Source organism: Lathamus discolor, chromosome 3, assembly GCF_037157495.1.
Source record: "Lathamus discolor isolate bLatDis1 chromosome 3, bLatDis1.hap1, whole genome shotgun sequence".
NCBI classification, from domain to species: Eukaryota; Metazoa; Chordata; class Aves; order Psittaciformes; family Psittacidae; genus Lathamus; species Lathamus discolor.
The window spans coordinates 30,437,373-30,459,616 of NC_088886.1; the positions used below are offsets into that span (position 1 = coordinate 30,437,373).

Sequence of the window (22,244 nt, forward strand, 5' to 3'; positions counted from 1 at the left end):
ATATGATTTTTCTATGTTTTATACAATAGTAATTCATAATGTGGAGTAATTTAGTAAGTTGGAGAGATCAAATCACAAGTCAGTCAAAGTTGGAAGCAGACTTCAAATATCCTGACTCCCAGCAAAAAAAAAAAATGTACAGCAGGAACAATTTCTGAACATTAAAGTATTGAGAGTAAATTCCACCAGACTTGCAGCTAATTTAAATACTTCAAATTAGTAACTCAGGCTGACAACGAATATAATAGATTGAACTAAAGGTTGTAGCAATGGTGAATTTTTCAAGGAATATTTTTAAACTTACGTTGAATGCATAAAATCAGCTCTACCTTTTTAATTAGGTCCTAAACACGAAAACATTCAACACATGCTTAGTACATTATTCAGTGAAGAAGCAAAATGAAAGGAAGACTTTTTCAACATTCTTTGAAGTTAAAATAACCTTATGTACAACTTGTTAAAAGAGTAACTAAGCACAGCGTGTCCCCAGACACACACTCAAAAAACCCAACCCCAGCAGACCCTGCACTAAAGAAAACCAGGAAGACTCACAGATACTAGGGAAAAACAAGCCACTTGCAAATCCTGTCTCTGTCCTGAGGAATCCAGTGCAATCACAGGTAATCTCTCAGATTGCTACATGTCACAGTAATTCCCCAGGTCTGAATTGTTTTTTCAGATTGTAGGAGGACTGTCACAGCACATTACAGTGATGGCAGTTAGCTAACTCAGTGAAATAGATTTTCAGGTTTGGCTTTGCCTCCCATGCCCTGGTTCACGTGGACTGGGCTGGTCTGCAGTGTTCATGGCTGTTTACACTGGCCATTTTGCAGCCATCCTCGATTCCAAAAACCACGCTTTTCAGTAGGATTCAAGGTATCCAGGCAACTAGCATCTCTCAGGATAACTGAATTCACACATATTACCATATACTTAATATGAAGACAACTCTTAAATTTACCATTTCAGAACACCAGCAAAACTGGATACTCCACAGGTCAGGCCTCATTCTCCTCTACAAATAGTACTTTAACTCCTCACACTCCCATCTAAGCTTAGCTCTGCTTTTTAGTGAAATAAGTGAGGAGCAATTCAGGCCCTTTTCTTTAAAAAACATAAACCCTGGACATCAGTCATGGAGAATGGTTTTCTAAGGTCGTATGTGTAATTTCTTTTGTGTATGTGCCATCATATCAGTCATGTAATACAAATACAGAAGCTTATTTTAATAGCTCCCAGCTCAGCAGGAGATGGAGAGAACAAGAATGAGATCTCAAACCTTTGTCCTTCGCAACTAGCAGTTTGCCACCACTGAAGAGTTTTATCAGCAAATAGTCTGCTTCCCCCAACCTCCTCAGCTGCCAGAAATCTGCAGTAGGTAAAGTAAGCTTTCTTGGGAAAAATCAGCTGTCTCGGATATTGGTACAAACTGTGATTTAATGCTTATAACCTCTTTTATTAGCACGTCTATACTACTGCAGAAAAAGCTGCATCTGTCAACAGCCCCTTGGAAGCAACAGCTGCCCAAAGGGGATTACAACCTCCAGCAGGAGGATCTTGCAAGTATGGAGAGGGTCCCGTAGGAAAATGCCTCTAGCAACTTTAGTTGCTAGCCTGTGACTTCACCTTCCCCGAGTCTCCGTGGCTGCTCAGCAAACGTCTTCTGCATCCTTTCCGAATCCATCCTCAAAACCCCACGGGCTTTTTCCATCCCACGTCTTTTAACTCCATGCGCTGGGGCTGTGCCCTCGACAGAAACCGCGGAACACCGCTGCAAGCGGGGCGCCCGTGTTCACCACGCGCGTGCACACCTCGCAAAACGCTTTGATTTCAGGTGTCTGAGAAAATAAGGAATTTCCCAGGCAGAAAAGGGACGCGGGGCTGCCGCGGCTCCCGGCGGTCGGAGGCGGCAGAGGGGCTGAGGCACCCGGGCGGCCCGCGCCCCTAAGGCGGCGGCACCGGGCTGCGGCCACAGCTGCCCGCTCCTGCTCCGCGGCCTCTCCTCGCCCAAGCTCGCCGCGCGAGGGGAGCCCGCCCCAGCTCCCAGCCCCGAAGACACCGGAGGTGGGCTCGTCTCCCTTCCCTTCCTCGAGCCAAGGCCCTCCTTTCCTCCCGCAGCGCGGCACCCCCCACCTCAGCTGCGTACGACGACCAGCCCGTCATTCGCGCTGCAGCCACAAAAGCCGCGCTGCTAGCGCCAGGCGCTCCAGCAGAAAACCCGGACGGGGCCAGGAGCGGCCAAGGGCTGCCGCGCCGAGCCGAGCCGAGCCGCCCCGCGGTGCGGGCTCCCTCCCTTTGCGCCGCGGCCGCGCAGCATCAGCTCCCGGCGCGGGGGATGCGCCGCACTGCGCATGATCGGGAGGCGGCGGAAGGGCCCGTGAGGAGCTGGAAGCTGCCGCCGCCGGAGGAAGCCGTTGCCGCCGCCGCCCTCAGTCTCTGCCTGAGCCGTGAGGGAAGAGGCCTGCACAGCTCTCAACATGGTGAGTGTCCTCCCGGGCTACCCCTCGGTTCTGCCCGGCCGAGCGCCTCGGGGCTGGCCAGCTGCGGCGGCGCCGCCGCAGGGGCAGCGGGGCCTAGTCGTGGCGGGCTCGGGTGTCCGGGAGCGGCTCGACGGGAGAGGCGACAGAGCTGGTCCCGAGGACTCCGCAGAAGGAGCATGGTGTTTTGAGTTTGTAGGCTCCTAGGTCCTCCTACTAGGCAGGACTGGGAGAGCGTGTGGAGTCTGGGAGGGGCTGCGCAGCGGGTCGGGGCCGCTGGCCGCGGGGCTGGCGGGCAGGAGCTGGCCCCTGGGCAGGGGCCTAGAGTGGGGGGCGCCGGGATCCAGCGAAGGCCTTCGGCGCGCGGGGGTCTGTCAGGCCTCCTCCCGGCGACGAGGTACTTGCTTGCACCTTGTAGGAGGGTCCAGGCGCCTTTGCACAGGACAGTGGCAGGAGAGATGTTTTGTGAGCAGCTTGTCTGTCCTGTGTGGGATGGTGAACAGCGTCCCACTGGATGGAGTACAGGAGGCTGCCAGAAACCAGGGGCTACTTGGAGTTTTTTGTCAGGATTTTAAGCAGGTCGTGGCCCATTAAGTGCTGTCAGTGCACTGGGAAACTTGGGCATGTTGATGCCTCTTGAACTGAGGTTATGCTGGAGAGTTTCTGGATAATTGTTTTGTGGTTTTGGGAAGGCTCCTATTCATATAAATGTTGTAAAGGAAGAGCTATCTTGTATTTTCTCCATAGTATTTTTTTTTCCTTATAGCTGAGGATTTGCTATGGATCTTCAAATCGGCAGACATTCTCCCTTTTCTCTTACAGAGGGAAACCGCAGTGGTTGGAACAAAATATGCTATTTTTGTTTGACTAAACAAAGAAAAAGACATTCCTTAGCTTTAAATAAGGGGGCTTCTTATTGGTCACTGGCACAGTGTCTTATGCACCCGAGGGAACGTATTTATAGTCATACTTCTAGGCATCCTCTGTGTACACAAGTTGTACAGCTTCAGCTACACCTGTACAGTTAAAAGTTGTACTTTCTATTGCGGCTGTATTGTCTTAGGATGGGTGTAGGAGGGAATTTTAAGATCTACTGGTATATACTTAGTGGTATAAAGATACCTTATACCTGCAGTTAATATTATTCTGGCCAGCAGTGTTAAAAGGGTACTAAAAAAAAAAAGTCACGTTTAACTGACGGAGTTATAACTGAGTGAGTTATGTTGGCATAAAAATTTGGTTACCGAGAATTTAAATTAGTGGTGCCGTATTAGATGGTGCCTCTATAATAAACATGTCACTATGTTACTAGTCTAATTTTTAATTAAGTAGTTTGATATAGATCTTCACTTGATTTTTTTATTTATTTTTATTTTTTTTTTAATGGGAGCTTAAAACTAAAGTCTGGGTAAAGTTCGGATCATAGAGGTGTCTTACTGTAACCCTGTAGTTCTGGGACTGTCTCAGATTGCACTGATGTAGCCATGTTACACAAATTTTTATGAAGACTTTTTTCCATGAAAATCACCTAGCCAGTCTCGCAATATATTAAGTGTAAGTATGCAGAATAAGTACATTATTGGTGTCTTGTACAGACAGATATTATTGGCTGGCTATGTGATTAGAAATGTGAATTGTACAGTACTCGAGCAAGTGGCAGGATAACAGAAATAATGAGGCATGCTATCCTCAGAATAGCTTTTTGTGAGAAACAGCAGAATGCTATCTGCTTAAGTCTTCTTGGAAATACTTCACTGAAAAACTAGCAGATAAATTCTGTGGAACAATACTATACTGATAGATTGGTATTTATCAGATTGGAGGAAGTATCTGAATACTCTAGTCATGGCCCTGGGCATCGTTGTTAGGCCCTATGCAAACAACTATGTTCCAGGTTGTGCTCATTGACTCCAACACCCAGGTGAAAGGATGACATAGACACTGAAGTGGGATGAAATGACAGCCTGCAGCTGAAGGAGTAGTAAACGCAGGTATGAATTATTTCTAGTGGCCCGGCATAGGATTCTGTACCTATACTTGTGGTATGTCAAAATTCCCTATTTAATTAGGGGAAAGAATAGGGAGACTTCTTCAGAGATTTGAAGATGTCCATCCAGACACTTGAGATTCAACATTGCATTTTTCTGACCATATGCACTACTGCCCTGGCTAGTCCTTCCAGTGGCTGTGGCATGTTCCTAGGGCCGAATTGCTTGTCTGGCATAGTAAGTGCTGCGGAAGAGGCTTCTGTAGCTGAGGCCTGGCTCTTACTTGCCGTGTAGCGCTGCCAGTTAGAGCAGTTCTGTCTCTGACTTAGTCTTGTCACTCGCCAGTGTTTTTATGTCTGGTGTTTTTTAGGACACAGGTTTCCTGGTTTTGAACTGTCTTTGTCCAATGTGTGGGAGTGACACCATTACAGCAGCCTGTTAGGTTCACTCTGGCCATTTGGGAAACTTGAAAAATGTTTTCTGTCCAGTGCTCAGGTACGCCACCCTGACAACATTCCTTGGGTTGCTGATAGCAATCTGCCTCTTACCCACATTCTCATTTGAGCTGAGCAGCATCTGTAGAAGTGGTCTCCTTCACCTTGCCTGTTAGTATGTTATTGCTTCATCTCACCGCAAGGACAAGTAATGTGCCTGCGAATCAAGACAGAGCAGCAAGCTGGTCCATTGTACTCTCTGAGAAGAGCCACTACCTGTACTATTATGAATAATTTAATGAATTTAGGACTATGTGTGATAGTCAAGGCAAGTGTGTGAGTATCCATGTATTTATCCAGAGACAAATGTTAACCTTATCTCTGTTTACTTTACCTATTATATTGTACAGTATAGTCTCTGAAGAATATTTCTATGCTGATAAATACATAATTTCCTACTGCAAACCTCAGGTGACAGGAAATTGTAAAAATTTAGTATTACAAGAATTTCATGTCTGACGCTGTCTCCTGTAATGGTATTGTAGTTCATGACATTGTTATGCAGTGTTTCACTCAACAAGCTATTCTGTAAGGCTGTTTTTGTGGTGAATATTCATGTCTATAGCTGTTTGTTGATATTAAATGTTTTTGGTTTTGGTTATCCTGTAGTAAAACTTTGAGATTCTTGGCATTACGCTTAGGATGGAGTAGTCAGAGTGCTAGGCAAGATGGTGCATGATCTTGTTTCCTCTTCTAGCTTACCAGAGAATCCTTTGAACTTGTGCTGTAAAATCACTTTTAACTACAGCCATGAAAAAAATTATTCAGGAATATGAACTACTTTGAGAGCAAGGTGTGAGAAGTATATTATGTAGCTCTTGATATTTTAGTTATGTTTTATGGTGCCAATGCAAATATAAGCTATGAATGCAGCTTCTGACCTGGACTAGAGTTAAGAATGCTAAACAACTGGCAGCTTTATTTTGTCTTTTTTAAATAGAATAAGTCCAGATTTTTGGTGTTTCTTTCACCTCTTGGGCCAATGTGAATGACCTAAAAAAACTGTTGCAACTACTGCATTCTTCTAGGTAGCTTTGTATTGATGTTCTAGGAAAGACTTTCTGCTCATACGCAAGTACTGAAATTGTTTCATCCACTAAAAAGAACATTAGAGGGCATAAAAAGCAACTTTGATTTTATGTTGCTTGTTAATTTTTTTCCTTAGATTTTATACCTCAGCAGACCTTGTAAATCTTTGTTTTGTTCCATTCCACTGCAAACAAATGGATTTCACATAACTTTGAAACAGAAGCTTAAAAATTGCCTATCTTACTTTGTGTGTCCTCTTTTTGAGAAGCTGCTGTAGAAAATACAAAGTAGTTGAGGGATATGTTTGTTTACATTATACAGAAACTATGGCTATTTACTTGAATTGTTTTTGTCTTTACCTAGGATTTTACGATGGTTTTGGTAGTATACGTGTATACCATCGCAGATAATGGATTCAAATGTAATAAAGTGTATTCACAGACTTCTGTTGTGAATTTTGTTTTCTCAGAAAACTAATGAAAACACTCATGATTTTGCCATTTAAGCTTTAGCTATGTATTTGTTGAATATAAGCAGTGAACCACATTATTTGCCAGATGTCTTGTATGGTCCTTTCATGGTTACAGCCCAACGTGGAATGATTCAGACACTGTAAAGGAACAATATTCTCTTGACCATTAGTGTCATATAAAGATGCGACAAAACTGTCAGTCATGATTTGTGAGGTTATTATTACATGCACAAGCCTGTTCTGCGTGTGAGATGAAGTTATTCTGGGTTTGAACTGACGTCACTGGGGTCCTTAAAAAGTGCAAGTATGCTTCCCGCAGCCTTGCTGGAGTATAAATGCAGTTAGTATAAAAGCCTAGAGTTTGTGGAGGTTGATACTATTTTAGAATAGGCTTTTACCTGTCACATGCATGAGAACTTAACAGGCTTTCTTTGACTCCAGAAACAAAAGCACAGGTATCATCACGTCATTCAAATTCCTGTAGTTAGGAGTGAAACTAGCTGTGGCTGGGAAGGGAAAGGTGAAAATCAGTTACTCGTTGAGGAGTAACTGTGTGAATGTCTTCTCTGGGGGCCATAAGGAGTTTTGGCCAGTGATACTTCAAACTGATCATACACTGTTTGTCTAGCTGATGGCTGCATATAACCTTTGAGCAAAAGGCATGAATGGGATTTTGGTAGGAATCTTCAGCTCTCCAGTCCAGGCAGTGTGAGATGAAGATTGTTACTGTTTCCCATGGATGTTATCCAGGACAGTGGAGCCCTCATACAGCTGTTAGCTATCCAGAAAATGTTGATGACCATTGGGCAGAGGTGTTCATAGAATCATAGAATGGTTAGGGCTGGAAAGGACCTTAAGATCATCTAGTTCCATTCCGCTGCCATGGGCAGGAGTGCCTCACCCTAGGCCATGTTGCCCAAGTCTCTGTCCAACCTGGCCTTGAACGTTGCCACGGATGGAGCATTTAGCACTTCTTTGGGCATCTTGTTCCAGTGCCTCACCACCCTCACAGTGAAGAACTTCTTCCTTATATTTAATCTGAAAGTCCCCTGTTGAAGTTTAAACCCATTACCCCTTGTCCTGTCACTACAGTTGCTGATGAAGAGTCCCTCTCTGGCATCTTTGTAGCTCCCCTTCAGATACTGGAAGGCTGCTTTTGAGGTCTCCATGCAGCCTTCTCTTCTCCGGGCTGAACAGCCCCAACTTTCTCAGCCTGCCTTCATATGGCTCCAGCCCCCTGATTGTCCTTGTGGCCCTCCTCTGGACTTGATCCAACAGCTCCATGTCCTTCATATGTTGAGGACACCATAACTGCAGACAATACTCCAAGTGGGGTCTCACTTGGTGAATCTGAGGTGACTAAAAATTGAATGTAGAAGATAAGGAAAAACAACCATGTAGTCAGAGTTGGCAGATCAGTTGTACCATTTTTTAACCTTACACTGGGAAAGCCTCCTCCCCTAGATGAAGGGACTTTTAGTCAGGCCAGAAATAAAACCCCACTGACAACTTGGAGTGGGGGATGCACAAGTAATATTATTTTTTTAATATTCATTACTAATCTTTTACTGAAGTATCAGATCAAGGATAGGTTATTCAACTAGAATTGTCAAATTTGGTACTTTGTGGGAAGAGGCAAATTTTCATTTTAAAATCAGTGTTACAGCATCAGACATTCATTAGAATAATACAATTATTGTAGTTTTAGGAATACATAATGTAGCTGTTCATTTGGAGAATTTATTCTGTGTTTTAAAAGTAAGTTCACCTTCTGTCTCCTGTGACATCCTCATTATGAGAGGTAGCTTGGGTATCACACAGACTTGATCAAAGGCTTGCAGATCTGAGTTTTTCCTTTTCCCCTTACCCCAAGGGATAAGACTTACTAGAAGATTTGTTGCATTTGTTTTCCGTTGGGTTTCACTTGTATGTTTTAGCAAGGTAGATACCTGTCGAAATTCTATCTTCCTTACTAGTGTTAAAATTGAGGCAGTTTAAATGAATTGCATTGCAGTACAGCAGGTACAATTGCAGTGTAAGATATTTGTTGCCTGATGACTACAGGATTAAAGGTTATAGGGTGCTCTGGCTTCTGTATTGCACACTTAAAACAATAATAGACTGTTAGAGGTTGGCTTCTAGAAATAGCCCTTAAAAATGCAGAGAGCTTGGAACCTGTTCCTCCTTGAAGTGTGGGTTTTTAATGTGATGAAAGAAGAGTTGTAATAGCATAATAAAAACTCAGCAGTATTTTCTTCTCTTGCTGTCTTGCTTGTTGTCTAGTCACTTGGGATGTGGAGTGTCTCATCTACATTGGCAAGCTTCTGTGGAAACATTCATCAAATATAAAGAAAGGGCTTTGGCAGTTCTTCACTAAAAATAAACTTGTATTTGACCAGTAAAAATACAGTTGTTTCAGAGAAAGATTATGGCTGAACTGTGTGATTTATTGCATCTTCATGTATTAGTGAATGCTGTACTGATTAGTGTCATTAACTGCGTGACTCCTGGCAAGGTCAGTGTTCTTTTTAAAAAGGTTTTTACATTGTGAGTATCACTTAGGGAGTCCTAAGCACAGGAAGATCTCTTGTGCATAATAGGATTTAAATTTTATCATAAAAATGATTTACACTGCAGTTTTTTTTATCTAGTAAGTTACATTCTCCTTTTAAGCGACAGTACTCAAAACACGCTACCTTTTGTGGTCTTGAGCATCCACTGCGAAGCCATTTTAAACTTGTTCCTTGACTTTTTGTTGTATGTCATTGACTCTCTGTTGTATGTCATTGCTTTTAGAGTTTACCCTTGCTGAAGCAGGGCAGAACAAAGCCTCTTGAGGTTCTACAGAATACTCATTGTTAAAAGGGCTGTGTATACTTATGTGTATGTGTTAAAAAAAAAAAAAAACCCCACAAAAAACCCAAACAAAGCCAACTAATCAAAAAATCAACCAAAAGAAAGCAAAAGCCCCCCCCAAAACATAAACAAAAACCTAATGATTAAAGGTACTAGCTTTGTAAAGTGTAGCTGAATCTGTGTCTGTAGTGATGTGGCAGTCTGGTTGTGTGGAACTGATTTGAGGAAGCTGGTAATTGGTACAGAAGATTAGCCTTGGGATTGTTTCATCTTCATATGGAATTTCATTCAATGGTTTGTTTTAATATACCAGAGTTTACAATATATTTTTAAAAACTGCAGCTAAAAATCCATTAGTCATTACTGGAAGTCATTCCACATGGTTTTGCGAGCATGTGTGATTTTTGTGGAAGCTTGAGCTCAATATTGTAAGGTGCTGAATGTCTGCTGGGAAATAGTCATAATAGCATAGTCAGCAGTGGGTCTTTTCAGGACCTGCTCAGATGGTTTTACCTTTGTCTGGAACCATTTCTGAAAATCTGAGTAGCAAAAGGTCCAATGTGAGAAATTTATTCAAGAGACTGAAATAATGCAGCAACACTTTGTAACTTTAGTAGTATAGCCTAACCTAGTGTCGCTGTTTGTCTGGAGTGTGCGCTGAAATTTTGGCTTTAGCTAAGTATTGTAGCTACAGGGTTGTTTTGGTTTGGAGAGTTTATTTTTTAATTTTTTTTTTAATTTTTAAATTTTTTTAATTTAAGGGATCATAGCTCAAAGGGTTTTGGTCTCTTTAGTATATTATGGAGGTACTAGTTTAAGCCAGATGTGATTCTGTAGCATTCACATTCACTGTCATCAAGCAGCAGAAAACTGATTTTGACTTTTAGAACAGATGAATTTGTGTTCTGAAGCATTAGTTCTTTTTTTCTAATGAAAAACTAATGATCCTCTGGAATGAGGAGCTTGAGCTCATACTACTCCAAAGCCATTTGCTCTTTAGCTAAGGATAATTTATCATGTCTAGAGATTTTTTTCTCTTTTTCCCCATAGTCCCTGAGAAGGAGCCATGTCCTTGGAAATTGCACTAATGAAAATATACAAGTTTTGGTTAGAATGCGAGGTAAACTGCAAATGAAATATTTGTGCCATGTAAGAAACCTAATTCCAACTTAAAAGTCAGAACTTTTATTTACCAAGTTGTAACATTAGGAGTCTTTTTGCTTTGAATATATCAAGTGAACTTTAGAACTGAATTTGGATTCAGTGCTGTATGAAGGCTTTCTCCTGATCAGCAGTTAGTTTTGTGTAACTAATAACCTTGAAACAGTGAGTGTGCTTCTCATAAAAAAAAAAAAATATCCTTGGGAATTCGTCTATGCTGATAAATGACTGGCAGCAAGTTCTCCATTCCGTTTTGCGCTAGAGCAAAGGGATGTGTCTTGGTCTGGGCAGGGGGCCTGAAATTCCAGAGCTCTCACCTTGGCTACATACTCCCCTGCTTGCCTTTGGCAAAATTACTTGCCCTCTTTTTAATTTTTTTTTTTTAGCTTCAGTTGTTGCACCTGTGAGCTGAGACAGTGCCTTCTCACAGGAATGTTGTGCAAATCACATAGGTAGAGTTGAGCACCTTCAAAGTGAAAAATCTCTAAAAAACTTTCAAAACATATCTATTCCCTTAAGTTAGCTCAGCGTGTAGCTCCGTGAGATGGATGACCCAGCCTAGTTCCTTGCTGCCATCAAGAGACACATCAAGAGATCCTGTTCCTGGCAGTATGGTTTTGCCCCTGGTCCTGCACTAGCTGGTGTTTCTGTTAGTCTGGTCAGCTGGGACTAACAGTGCCAGCCTTTGGTTCAGTGATGGTAATCTATTAAATGGCTTGATCTGCTGCGTCTGTTGAGGCAGTTAATCTGTCGAATAGTTTGATAGCCATGGGTTCTATTTAGGCATCTCAGTTTTCCTTTATTGATAGGTGTATCATTCTTCTATTAAGAGGAGAATATTTTGGGTTTTTTTTTAATTAAAAAAAAAAACCCAAATTGGTTTAAATAGAAAGGTGTCCCAGCCTACAGCTGCATATGAATTTCCAGTGCTTTTCAGCTCTCTCACCAAATATGCAGTAAGAATATCCTTTTTTTTTTATTTCTGTCATTGCTTTGCCAGCATGATTTTTGTAATGATTTAACTCAGTCTGGATACAATGTGGAGTACCTAGAATGAAGGTAAGGTGAGTTTGTTTGTTTGTTTTAATTTAAAATTGTTTGGTTTTGTTTGGATTTTGGGGTTTAGGTACTGGGTTATTTTTTGTGTGTGTGTCCAATAGAACGTTTCTAGTTACAGTGTTGTCTGTTTTTACTAGAACAAGTTGAAATCATCACAGAAGGATAAAGTGCGTCAGTTTATGGTCTTCACACAATCTAGTGAAAAGACAGCGGTGAGTTGTCTGTCTCAAAATGACTGGAAGTTAGATGTTGCAACAGACAACTTTTTCCAAAATCCTGAACTTTATATACGAGAGAGTGTTAAAGGATCATTGGACAGAAAGAAGCTAGAACAGCTATATAACAGATACAAAGGTGAGTACCCTGAATTTTAAGGTTTATTTCATAGTTGTATGTATGTATTCTTAATTACAATGTATCATTGCAGCTGTGCTCTTGTGCTTGACAATCTTGACTCTTTCAGCTTTGGTTTTCCTATTACTAGTACAGGCTTGAAGGGGAATATATGTAGGCTTCTGCTTCACAAGGATTATGTGTGATTGCTTTACGTGCTCAAAATATACACACATTTATACGGGATAGTGTCTTGGAACTGGAATTGTGTGGACAGTGAGTAAATGTAATGGTTAATGTGGATTTTAGGTGATTGTTCTGGGGGAAGTGCATCACTTGGGACTGGATCCTGACACAGTGACAGGTTGCATACCAAGGATGGATTCTGTCTTGATTTTTATTCACCTTGTGCTTATTATCAAATAGTTACAAACAGAGAGGAAAACAAAGTTATTTAGCCAGTGCTGAACTGATGATATCCTACCACAAATAGTAAAGTGGTCTCAGTACAGTAGAGCAAATTCTGTGCTTTAGCACTTCAAATAAATCTAAAAATGAGTGCTATGTTTTCTGTCATTTTTCACATGTGTGTGTGATCCAAATTCCTGAAGTCTTTGTTGGCTCAAGTTAGTAGATCTTTGTTAGTGCACTTGAAATGTGAGCATCTCACTTCCAGACCAGATGTTGATTGCTTTGTGGAAAAAGGAGTATGTCTGGCTGACTTGGAATCAGTAATGGGGCAACATAACTTTCCTCTTGTCCTCTTGGATTGCATTTACCTCTTGGATCGGTCCAATCTCATGCATGCTGGTGTTGCCATAAAATGCATAAAACTAAGATTAATTTAGTTTATGGTCAGATTTGATTATTCTGACCATAATCAGTATCAATACAGCTTGCAAATGGACACTGCAGAATTGTTTGTAATGGTACACAGATCAGCAGTCTTACCAAAGATGACAGTAGTTAAGTGTGCTGGTGGGAAAGGACGACTGTTCTCTGTACGGAATGAGTCGCAGTATCATGTATATTATTAGGCAGAAAACAAATGTTTGTGATGCTTTTGTCTCTCAATGAAAATAACATAAGCTTTATTGTATGGGAGGCTTTATTGTAGTAACTCCTTCAATTCTTAAAGCTTCACCATTGAAAATATTAATTTAATTTTGCTTTTAAAATACTCATTCATAAGGCCTGATCCCCAAAATATTGTCATGAAAATGTCTGAAATATATTGTCATGCAAATCTTAAATGCAGTTATAGAATAAATTAGCTTTTTCAAAAATCTGTTTTTCTTGATACTTACTTTTATATCCCAAAGATCCTCAAGATGAAAATAAAATTGGTATAGATGGTATACAGCAGTTTTGTGATGATCTAGCTCTTGACCCAGCCAGCATTACTGTACTCATCATTGCATGGAAATTCCGAGCTGCAACACAGTGTGAATTTTCAAAGGTGGAATTCATGGATGGAATGACTGAGCTAGGGTAAGTATGCAGCAAGTATGAGACATGGACAGTGTAACCCAGTGTCAGAAACTGGAATGTAACAGTGAAACAGCCCTGTTTTGGGGAATTCATAATCACATTGTCCTTTCAGACTTCAAAGACTTTTTGGAGTATAGCATCCCTTGTCTGCCTCTGTAAAAATGCATCTGCTGTCTTTGTGCTAGATGCTTAGTGACCAAACAAGTGCAGGCGGCTTTGAGTGCTACTTGCCTTGGTTGTGTTTCAGTTATTTGCCATAGAGCTACTCAGGTGGGTAAAGCAAGGATGTCGGTCTGCAGTCTAGAATATCTGGGTTTTCTTTGCCTTATGAAAATGTAATAGTCTTTATCACATTTTTCTAAAAATCAGTTGAATTATGGAATTCGGTGTATGAGCTAGAGTATGCAAATGGGAGTGTAATAAAGAAGTGAAGTAGTTGTATAGGTGCAGACTAATTAATGGCTTCCTGATTTTTTTAATAATTATATTGGATCCCACAATTATTTAAGTTATAACTCATGCTTTATGGAAAAATTAATTAATACACCAATAAACATGCTTTTTAAAATGCAGATGTGACAGCATAGAAAAACTGAAGGCCCAGATTCCTAAAATGGAACAAGAATTAAAAGAGCCAGGAAGATTTAAGGATTTTTATCAGTTTACTTTCAACTTTGCAAAGAATCCGGGGCAGAAAGGTTTAGGTATGTATTCTTAATTGTAAATATTTGTTCATAAATATGGGAAATGGCTGATTAAAGCAGTAAGTGAAAGTATTACTGTGATCCAGTGAGTCCAAAAGATTACCTCCTTTGGGATAAAATACACCTGTCTGTTGTGAAAGATAGATGTCAATTTGAGGTGTTAAAATTGATGGAAATATCTGCATCATTACTATATTCTACAGAATTTTATGAGAGAAGGTTTATTCTTTCACAGAGAGTATGTGCATTTCTCAGTAAGCACAGTGGATTATGGCCTTACACTAAAGGCATAATTATACTACTTAGAATTTGCAGCGCTGAACAGATTAATTGAATGTTCACTTTTAAGACAGATTTAAGCTGTAAAACTGATTTCCGTGTAAGTACACTGTACAGTCTCTTGTATCACCAAAAATGCTTGCAGATGTCTTGGCAAAACAGAAGTGGAATAGCACAAAATAAATTTCTATATCCTGGTCTTGATGCCTGTTGCTGTGCCATTGGTGATAGGTGCCTACCTACAGCCTTACAGCCTTTTTCCCTTTTTTTTTTTTTTTTTTTTTTCTCCTCAGCTCACTGATTATTGTTATTTTTTTTCATTATTTCATGGCTCTTCTACTGATTTTGCTTTTGTGTAACAGGTGAAGTGAAAGAATCACTTATTAAAAATAATGGCACGACACAGTTCTGATGGAACTGAATGAACAGTCTGTGGATCTGTCTATTCAAAAGGGCAAAAATGAGGGAACAAAAATTTCTTTCATGTTAACCAACCAGAATGCACGTTAATTTATATACAGAGTAGTTCAGATCTTACCCATAACTAGCGGTATGTCATGACTCTCTAAATGCTGACTTAACTGTTCTGCTTCTGAGCAGAAATAAAATACTGAAAGGCTAGTAGGTTCTTACTTGGCAGCTTGTGAATTTTTTAGTAATGAAAAAGCCTTAAACCAACAGCTACTGACCAGGTTTGTATTCACGTGCTGTGAAAAAATAAGCATTCTGTTTTCATTTTGTTGTCTTCTTTCTATATGTAGACCAACTTCTGGCTTAAAATGAATGTTGAAAAATAAGTAAATACGCAAAATCTCCATGTCTTAGTTTTGACTCTGTCATTCTTAACATCTTTCTGTATTCTGGTTTTTGTTTTCAATTGAATTGTGAGTTTCATTGTCTTTGAAGAAGCTAAAAGAGTGCTGCTAAACTGTTTGAAAATACTTGTGTGTGCATGTAATCAGATCAGAATCCTGCAAATAAATGAAAGGGCTGATTATTATTTCTTGTAAAAGGTGTATTAATTTTTTTGGCTGCTAGAATGAGTTAAAAATGGGCAGTAACTGAATTGTGAGAAGACAGAAGTTAGGTTTTGGAGTGTCGTCGAATCAGTTCTGCAACATGAATGGTTGCAGGGTTTTGTTTCAGTTTTATGGTTACCATTTTTCTGTTGGTTTTAGTTTTTAAACAGCTTTACACCACAAGGAGTATTTTTCAAAACCCTTGTAAGGTGGTAAAAGTGAAATGAGAAATTACAATGATATCATAATTAAATGATCATTTTTAATATTCTCAAAGTTTCAGAATTCCAGAACTGTTTGTTGGTGTATTTACCTCTTTATTTTCTTTTTCACATTTCTTAGGTATAAGGAAGATTTCCATTCTTTTTCTGAATTTTTTTCCCCTAATCCTATATAGAAATTATTCTTTTGAGTATCCCAGATGGAACAGACTTCAGTAAAAACTATTGACCAGGAAAACTAAGTCCTTTGCTTTATTTCTCATTCATATTAAAGCTTTATGCAAGTTAAGCTCTAACAGTGACAAAGACAACCACAGTTTTCTCAGATCCATATAGCATATGCATGGTACAAGGTGGTTTTTTTTTGGTTGTGTGGCTTTTTTTTGGTGGTTTTTTTTTTTTTTTGTTTGTTTTCAATTTGGGTTCGGAAGTGATGTAGAACTGTGCTTAAAATCTGGATGCTTACCAGCCCTTTTGGTGCCAATAAGTACACAGATTCAGGCCCGAATTTAACAATATGGCAGAATAATTCTGGAAACCCTGAAGCAAAAGAATATTGGGACAAATACAGTGCTGAAAAGTGCGTGCTTCTTGTTAGGCAATTAACTTTGGAGTGTCTAAATAACAGCTTGTAGGAACTTGCAAATTGATTTTAATGTATATTGGTCTCTAATCTTCCAAACATTGTGTAGCAGTTCAGGCATAGTTCTGGAAATGCGTTTCCTCTGCATAATTGCTTACTACTCTGTAAGTACTGGGGTTGTCTTAAAAGTTCTTGTGATATTTGCCTATCAGTTGAAAATACCTTTTAGCTGATACTTGTCTCAAACATTGTTTGCATCTCTCTGGATAAAACTCAAAAGGGAGCATATATTTTGAGACTTTCATATTTGATCCATGAGGACTTTCTGAGTAGTCATTCACATATGAAAATGTAAAATTTTATCTTTCCAATTTTGTGATTTCATAAAATTCCTTTCAAAACATGTAGTTTGTCCTGAGGCATTATGTCTTCATGCTTTACGTATATTTTATGGATTCACAATACTGAGTTTGAGGTTGGAGCATCCTGAGGTCTGTTTTTTAAAGGCCTTTGCTTGGCCACAAGAATAATCTGAAAATTGTATAAGCATGTCAAAATGCACAGTTTGTTTATAGTGTTCATTTATAAACCACTGTGAATATGCAAGGATTTTGCATTTTTTTCGTATGCCTGCTATTAATGCATCACAATTAAATAAAACTCAGTTTTATAATTGTTTCCTTGAGAAATTGATCAGCTTAATCTGAAGTTTGTATCTAATTTTAGAAAGAGTGTCATTTCAGTTGAAAGCTGAAGTGGACAAGTTCCTGTGTGATGTACTGTAGGTTACCCTGCTCTTGCAGGGGGGTTGGACTAGATGATCTTTTGAGGTCCCCTCCAACCCTTGGGATTCTGTGATTCTGTGCATATTTTTGTATCTGAATCTTCTGTTAAAAATGGATACCTAGTTTGTTTTTTTTTTTTTTTAGCAAGTTCTCATTTTCACATAGAGCTGATTTCCTGGGGAGTAGTGACTTCTGTTTAATTTGTTTCTGCTCTTAAACTTACAATTTTTTAGTGTACATTGCTTACACTTTTGTCTGAAATCACACCCCTTTTTAGCTGCTGGAAAATCATTCAGTAATTTTATTCTTTACTTTGGTCAGAAAGCATTATAATGGGAATATTTTGTTTGAGAATTTTTGATATCAAAAGTAGTAAACAGTTCTGGAACTCCCCCCATCACCATCTATTTTCCCTCCAGCAACGCAGAGTTCGTACTTTGTTTTGTTTGCTGTTGATTTCATCTCTGAGATCCACCTCCCTGTTTTTGAAAGAGTTCCAGCATCTTGGGTTGTCAGGTTTTTAGTTTTCCTTTTTTCCTGAGGTGCTGTTGATCATGCGCTTCTCTCTGCTCTCACGAGAGGATTGCTTATGGAAGATTACAAAATAGATAAGAGCTTTTGTTAAGAAAGACGTCACTTGACTAGGTAGCCTTTTGGAGTTACTGTATGCACTTGGTGATGGGTACTGAATTCAGTAAGATCGCAGCAGCATTTTGTTACACAGTCAGAGGTCCTTGTTAATGCCTGGTAATGGAGATCACACTAGGTAAAGATTTAGAGCTCAGATATGCAAGTTTCTTTTATCAGCTAACAAGCTGCTGTACGCCACTAATAAACAGTAAATGCATGTCAGTTTAGCCTTTGGCAAATGCCAGGGAGGTGAGGGTTTTTTTCCTTACATGCTAGACTAACCAGTCTCTTTTTCTAACTGCTACACTAGAACAGCTCCCACTGCTGACAACAGCGTGCACTTGCCTGACCAGAAGCAGGTTGTTCTTGTTCCTGAACTGTGTCAGTTCCAAAAACCCTAACCTGACCAAAAAAGGCCAACAACAAACCAGCTATCTGCTTGTACAGTACTTATTTCTTCCAAAAGGAAACCTGAATAAACACTTGACAAAAGTCATGTTTAGAAAACCAGCAGCTGTAACAAAGGTGCTCTAAGAATGAAATAATAAAAAAAAAAAACATGTTACGTGAATTTATATATCAAAAAAAGATTAAAGATCTTACTACAGAACACTACAAATTTTCAAGTCAACAGCATTTCTAAAACATAGTATTTCACTGAATTTTAACTATTGTTAGATATCAAAAGGCATATGACATTCTTGTGTGTTTTGGATATGTTAGATATTAATATTGGCAATTTTCAGTTCCTCTGTATTCAATTGATAGTATCAAAATCTAGAAGATACTTGTATAACGCTTTATTTATGGTTGCCTTTTTGTAAAGGGTCTATATGTGCATGATGAATCTTTTCACCTTTATGAATATATGGTTCATCTTAGTGTTTGATACGTGTGAAGTTCATATATTTGATATGTATATCTCTAAAAGTAATATATTTTGATATTACAGATTTAGAAATGGCCATTGCCTATTGGAATCTAGTACTTAATGGAAGATTTAAATTTCTAGACTTGTGGAACAAATTTTTATTGGTAAGTTTAAATCTTTACATAAACTGGACTGCAGTATTTTCAAAACTTGGAAGATATGTTTAAATTACTGAGTAGATGAAATAGACTATTTTGACCCAGATCCCAGATACTGCACTTTACATAATGCGTACAAACAAAATACGTTCTGGGAATATGAATGTGTCCAAGATAGTAGAAACAAATGTGTATAAGGGGTTTTAATTTATTATTATTATTTTTTTAATATTAATTTTCCACCGCTCCAAACAGGAACATCATAAAAGATCAATTCCTAAGGATACCTGGAACCTTCTTCTAGACTTTAGTACAATGATAGCAGATGATATGTCTAACTATGATGAGGAAGGTAAACATTTCCATTTTCTTTCATTAACTTCTGTGTTTTATACTACATTTATTACTGTGTATCTGCTTTGGCACATCTGTCTAATAGCAGCATAATTAAAATATCACTGGCAATGTAATGCCTGGATAGAGCTACTTTTAATGCATGTTATCATGTTTGTTACTGCAGGTTTAAAAAATAAATGCTGAAACTTTCTTAAATCCATTTTCTTTTTTTCTTCTGTCTGAGCTCAGACACTAATTCTTTCTTACTGAGGCAAACCTTGCTATTGTTTATTTAGAAAATGAAGATTTTCTGTCAGCACAGTTCTTGGCATCTGCAACTAAGTAACTGATTTCATGGCCTGTATGCTTCCTTGTATGGTCTTCTGGCTATTGCATTTCTTAGCTGAGAATACTTTTTGATTGCTTCAATTTATGTGAAGACACATGATAACGTAGAAGTTCAGGTGGCAGCATACAGGGATTGTTAAAGCTGTTATTTCCTACCATATGTGTTTCTTGTAAATTTTTCTATTGATCTTTGCTCTTCCAGTCAGTCTGTAGCCAAGAACAGCTAATTGCCTTCAGTCACTGGTGGCAGATCAGTTCAGTGAGTGGAAGAAGCTATAAACTTTTGACACTTCCAGCGCAGAGGGAGCAAGCTTCTGCAACTTTTATTCCATAAATACAGGCAGTTCTCTTTCCCTTATCATTGAGCAAATGGGCTGCTGTCCACAATAAATGAATAGTTGAGAAAGTGTAAACCAGCCCACAGTTGTTTTTAACCTTCACATGACAGTCATGCACATGGCTGGGGACATCTTTGGCTGCCTGTAATATGTAAAATGTTGACAGGCATTTTAATTGCCTCTTGATAAGAAATACGAAACAGTATATAGTGTAACACCAGCCTTCTAGGGCATTATACTATCTTGCTTCCTGTTGGAGAGCATTTTGCTGTTTTCAGGTATGGTTAAGTATGCAGATTCAAACAGATGAGTGTTGCATTCATGCAACATTGTATTGTGCTGCAGGAAATGCATGTTATGATGTACTGCTGCTTACAACATAGACTGCTTCATCCAGTGTTCAACATTTTTTTCAAGCATCTGCTGCCATCCTGGAGGTCACGTTTGAGTTCTAGGGCTAAACCCAGGACAGTTTTAAGCTAGAATTTTTGTCAGGGTTTTGTTTGTTTTTCAGAAAGATGAAGAAATTTTGACCATCGAAAGGTATGTATATTAACTGGGTCTAAAGGAAGTAGAAGTCTTTAACCAGCTCTCAAATTTTAAGCAAGAAAACCAAATTGCAGTGTTGGTTGTTTAGGTTTTTTTCTGAAAACTGTGCTTAGTTAAGACTGGGAAGTAAATAGCTTGTTTAGATCCGAAGCTTTAAAAATAATGCCTTGTTGAACCCAGTTCTTATGGTGTGGTGTTTTTTTCTTTTAGGGGCATGGCCAGTGCTTATTGATGACTTTGTGGAATTTGCACGCCCTCAAATTGCTGGGACAAAAAGTACAACAGTGTAGCACTAAAGGACCCTTCTAGAGTGTACATAGTCTGTACAAATACCTGAAATGGAAAATTGCACAGTCAATTTCTGCTGGCTGGACTGAACTGAAGATCAATCCTCACAATATGGCTGAGGGTTGAGACAAACCTTTAAGGATACATCTTGGACCATATCATATTTCATTCTTCTACCGGTGGTTTGGGCTTTTCTTCTAGTCTGGACCGCTCTTGCCCATTGAAATTCCAACATTGTGGATTTCATCATGGATTTTTTTTTTTTGGTGGGTTTTGTGGGGTTTTGTTTGGTTGTTTTGTTTTTTTTTTTGGTGGACCACCCTGGTTTCATCTCCCATAAATCCTAAGCTTTATAATTATTTTGAGGTTTCTGGTTTTGCATAAAGCACAATGCTGGTCATCATCAGGCAACTGTTGTATGGCATCTGAATTACACAGACCAACATCAAAACAATTTTTAAAAGCATCCTTAAATATACACTTGGGGCTAGTTGCAAAGACTTATTGATAGCACTTCCTGTAAGAGTGATATATTTAAGTGTACTGGGTCCGATAACTTTTTTTTTCTGTTCTGGAAAAGTACAGGTATCGTCTAAGTGAGTTTGAGTATCTGATAAAAAGAATTACAGAAATAACCAAGAAAACCCAAGGTTGTTGATACTGGGGTATCTAGGTGCCTATTTGAATGGTTTGATTGTACATCAGCTGACTGTGAGAACAGTTGAAGTACGACTCAACTACTGTGCACTTAAAGCACCCGTGTTTAATGTTATAGTCAGCCTTCAGTGAGTGTCATTGAGATCAACTGTGTGCGTCCTGATAGAATCTAATATTCTCTAGGTTATTATCTAAGAAATCAGATTTCATTACAGTTTTGAAATGCTTATCTGTCTGTCAAAGAAAGGTTTTTCATTTCTGTGGAAATCTTAAAACTTGAATATACTGAATTTGTGTCTTAAATGTTTGCTACACAATACAGTATTTTAAATTGAGACGTAATTTTTATGGTTGAGGTATGATGAAACAAATGGCCCTATTGTTACAAGAAGCTGGCGAATTTGATGTGAATCTACGTTTCAAATCCATTATTCTGAGAAGTAAGTTAACTCTTTATAACATAGAGGTACTGCCATTATGGATGACATCCTTTTTCTTTTTTTTTTTTATTTTTTTTATTTTGTTGAGTTTTCCTTAAATTGACTTATCACTATGGTTGCCAAATACGGAAATTGAGAGTCAAACTTTCCCAAACAAGCACAGATCAGATAGCTATAAAATACTATACTGGCTTTGTTTGCTTTAAATTATTTTGCTGATCATCCTACTTCTTATTTTCTTATCACATTTAACTAAATCAAGTTCATGTTTCTCAAAACAGGTTTTATCAGCTGCCATTCTTTATTCTTAATATTACAAGAACTTGAGAGCTCCTTTTGTGCTAAATGTGGTGGTCTTTTACGCCTCACTTAGTTACTTGTGAAGATATTTGAGAAATACTGGTATGTAAAACAAGCTGGAAAAGAACAGGCGCCAGGAGAAGATAGGCTGTCATTACAAGTAAGGATAGATAAGTTTAAGTCCATGCTCTAAACAGTCCCATGATAAGGCCAGCATTATATTTGAAATGAGTCATTGGCACTTGCACTGAACAGCAGAATGCTTTTATGAAGATGTTAAAAGAACTGTTAAAAGAGTATTTGTATTCTCTGAAGTTGAGCATAAGGCGAACTCCCCTTGCAGCAGTGCCCTGTTAAGAAAATCCAGTTGTGCATTTA

The 22,244-nt window shown here is 39.0% G+C and overlaps 1 protein-coding gene across 1 annotated transcript; it reads left to right on the forward strand.

Annotated features, from left to right (window-relative positions):
- The first annotated feature begins 1,980 nt into the window (after window positions 1-1,980).
- On the forward strand, window positions 1,981-21,868 carry DCUN1D1 (defective in cullin neddylation 1 domain containing 1). The gene is made up of 7 exons (XM_065674494.1): window positions 1,981-2,480; window positions 11,674-11,890; window positions 13,192-13,360; window positions 13,934-14,064; window positions 18,534-18,616; window positions 18,866-18,962; window positions 20,392-21,868. The coding sequence occupies exons 1-7, from the start codon at window positions 2,478-2,480 to the stop codon at window positions 20,469-20,471; spliced, it is 780 nt and encodes a 259-aa protein (XP_065530566.1). The 5' UTR covers window positions 1,981-2,477; the 3' UTR covers window positions 20,472-21,868.
- The last annotated feature ends 376 nt before the right edge of the window (window positions 21,869-22,244 follow it).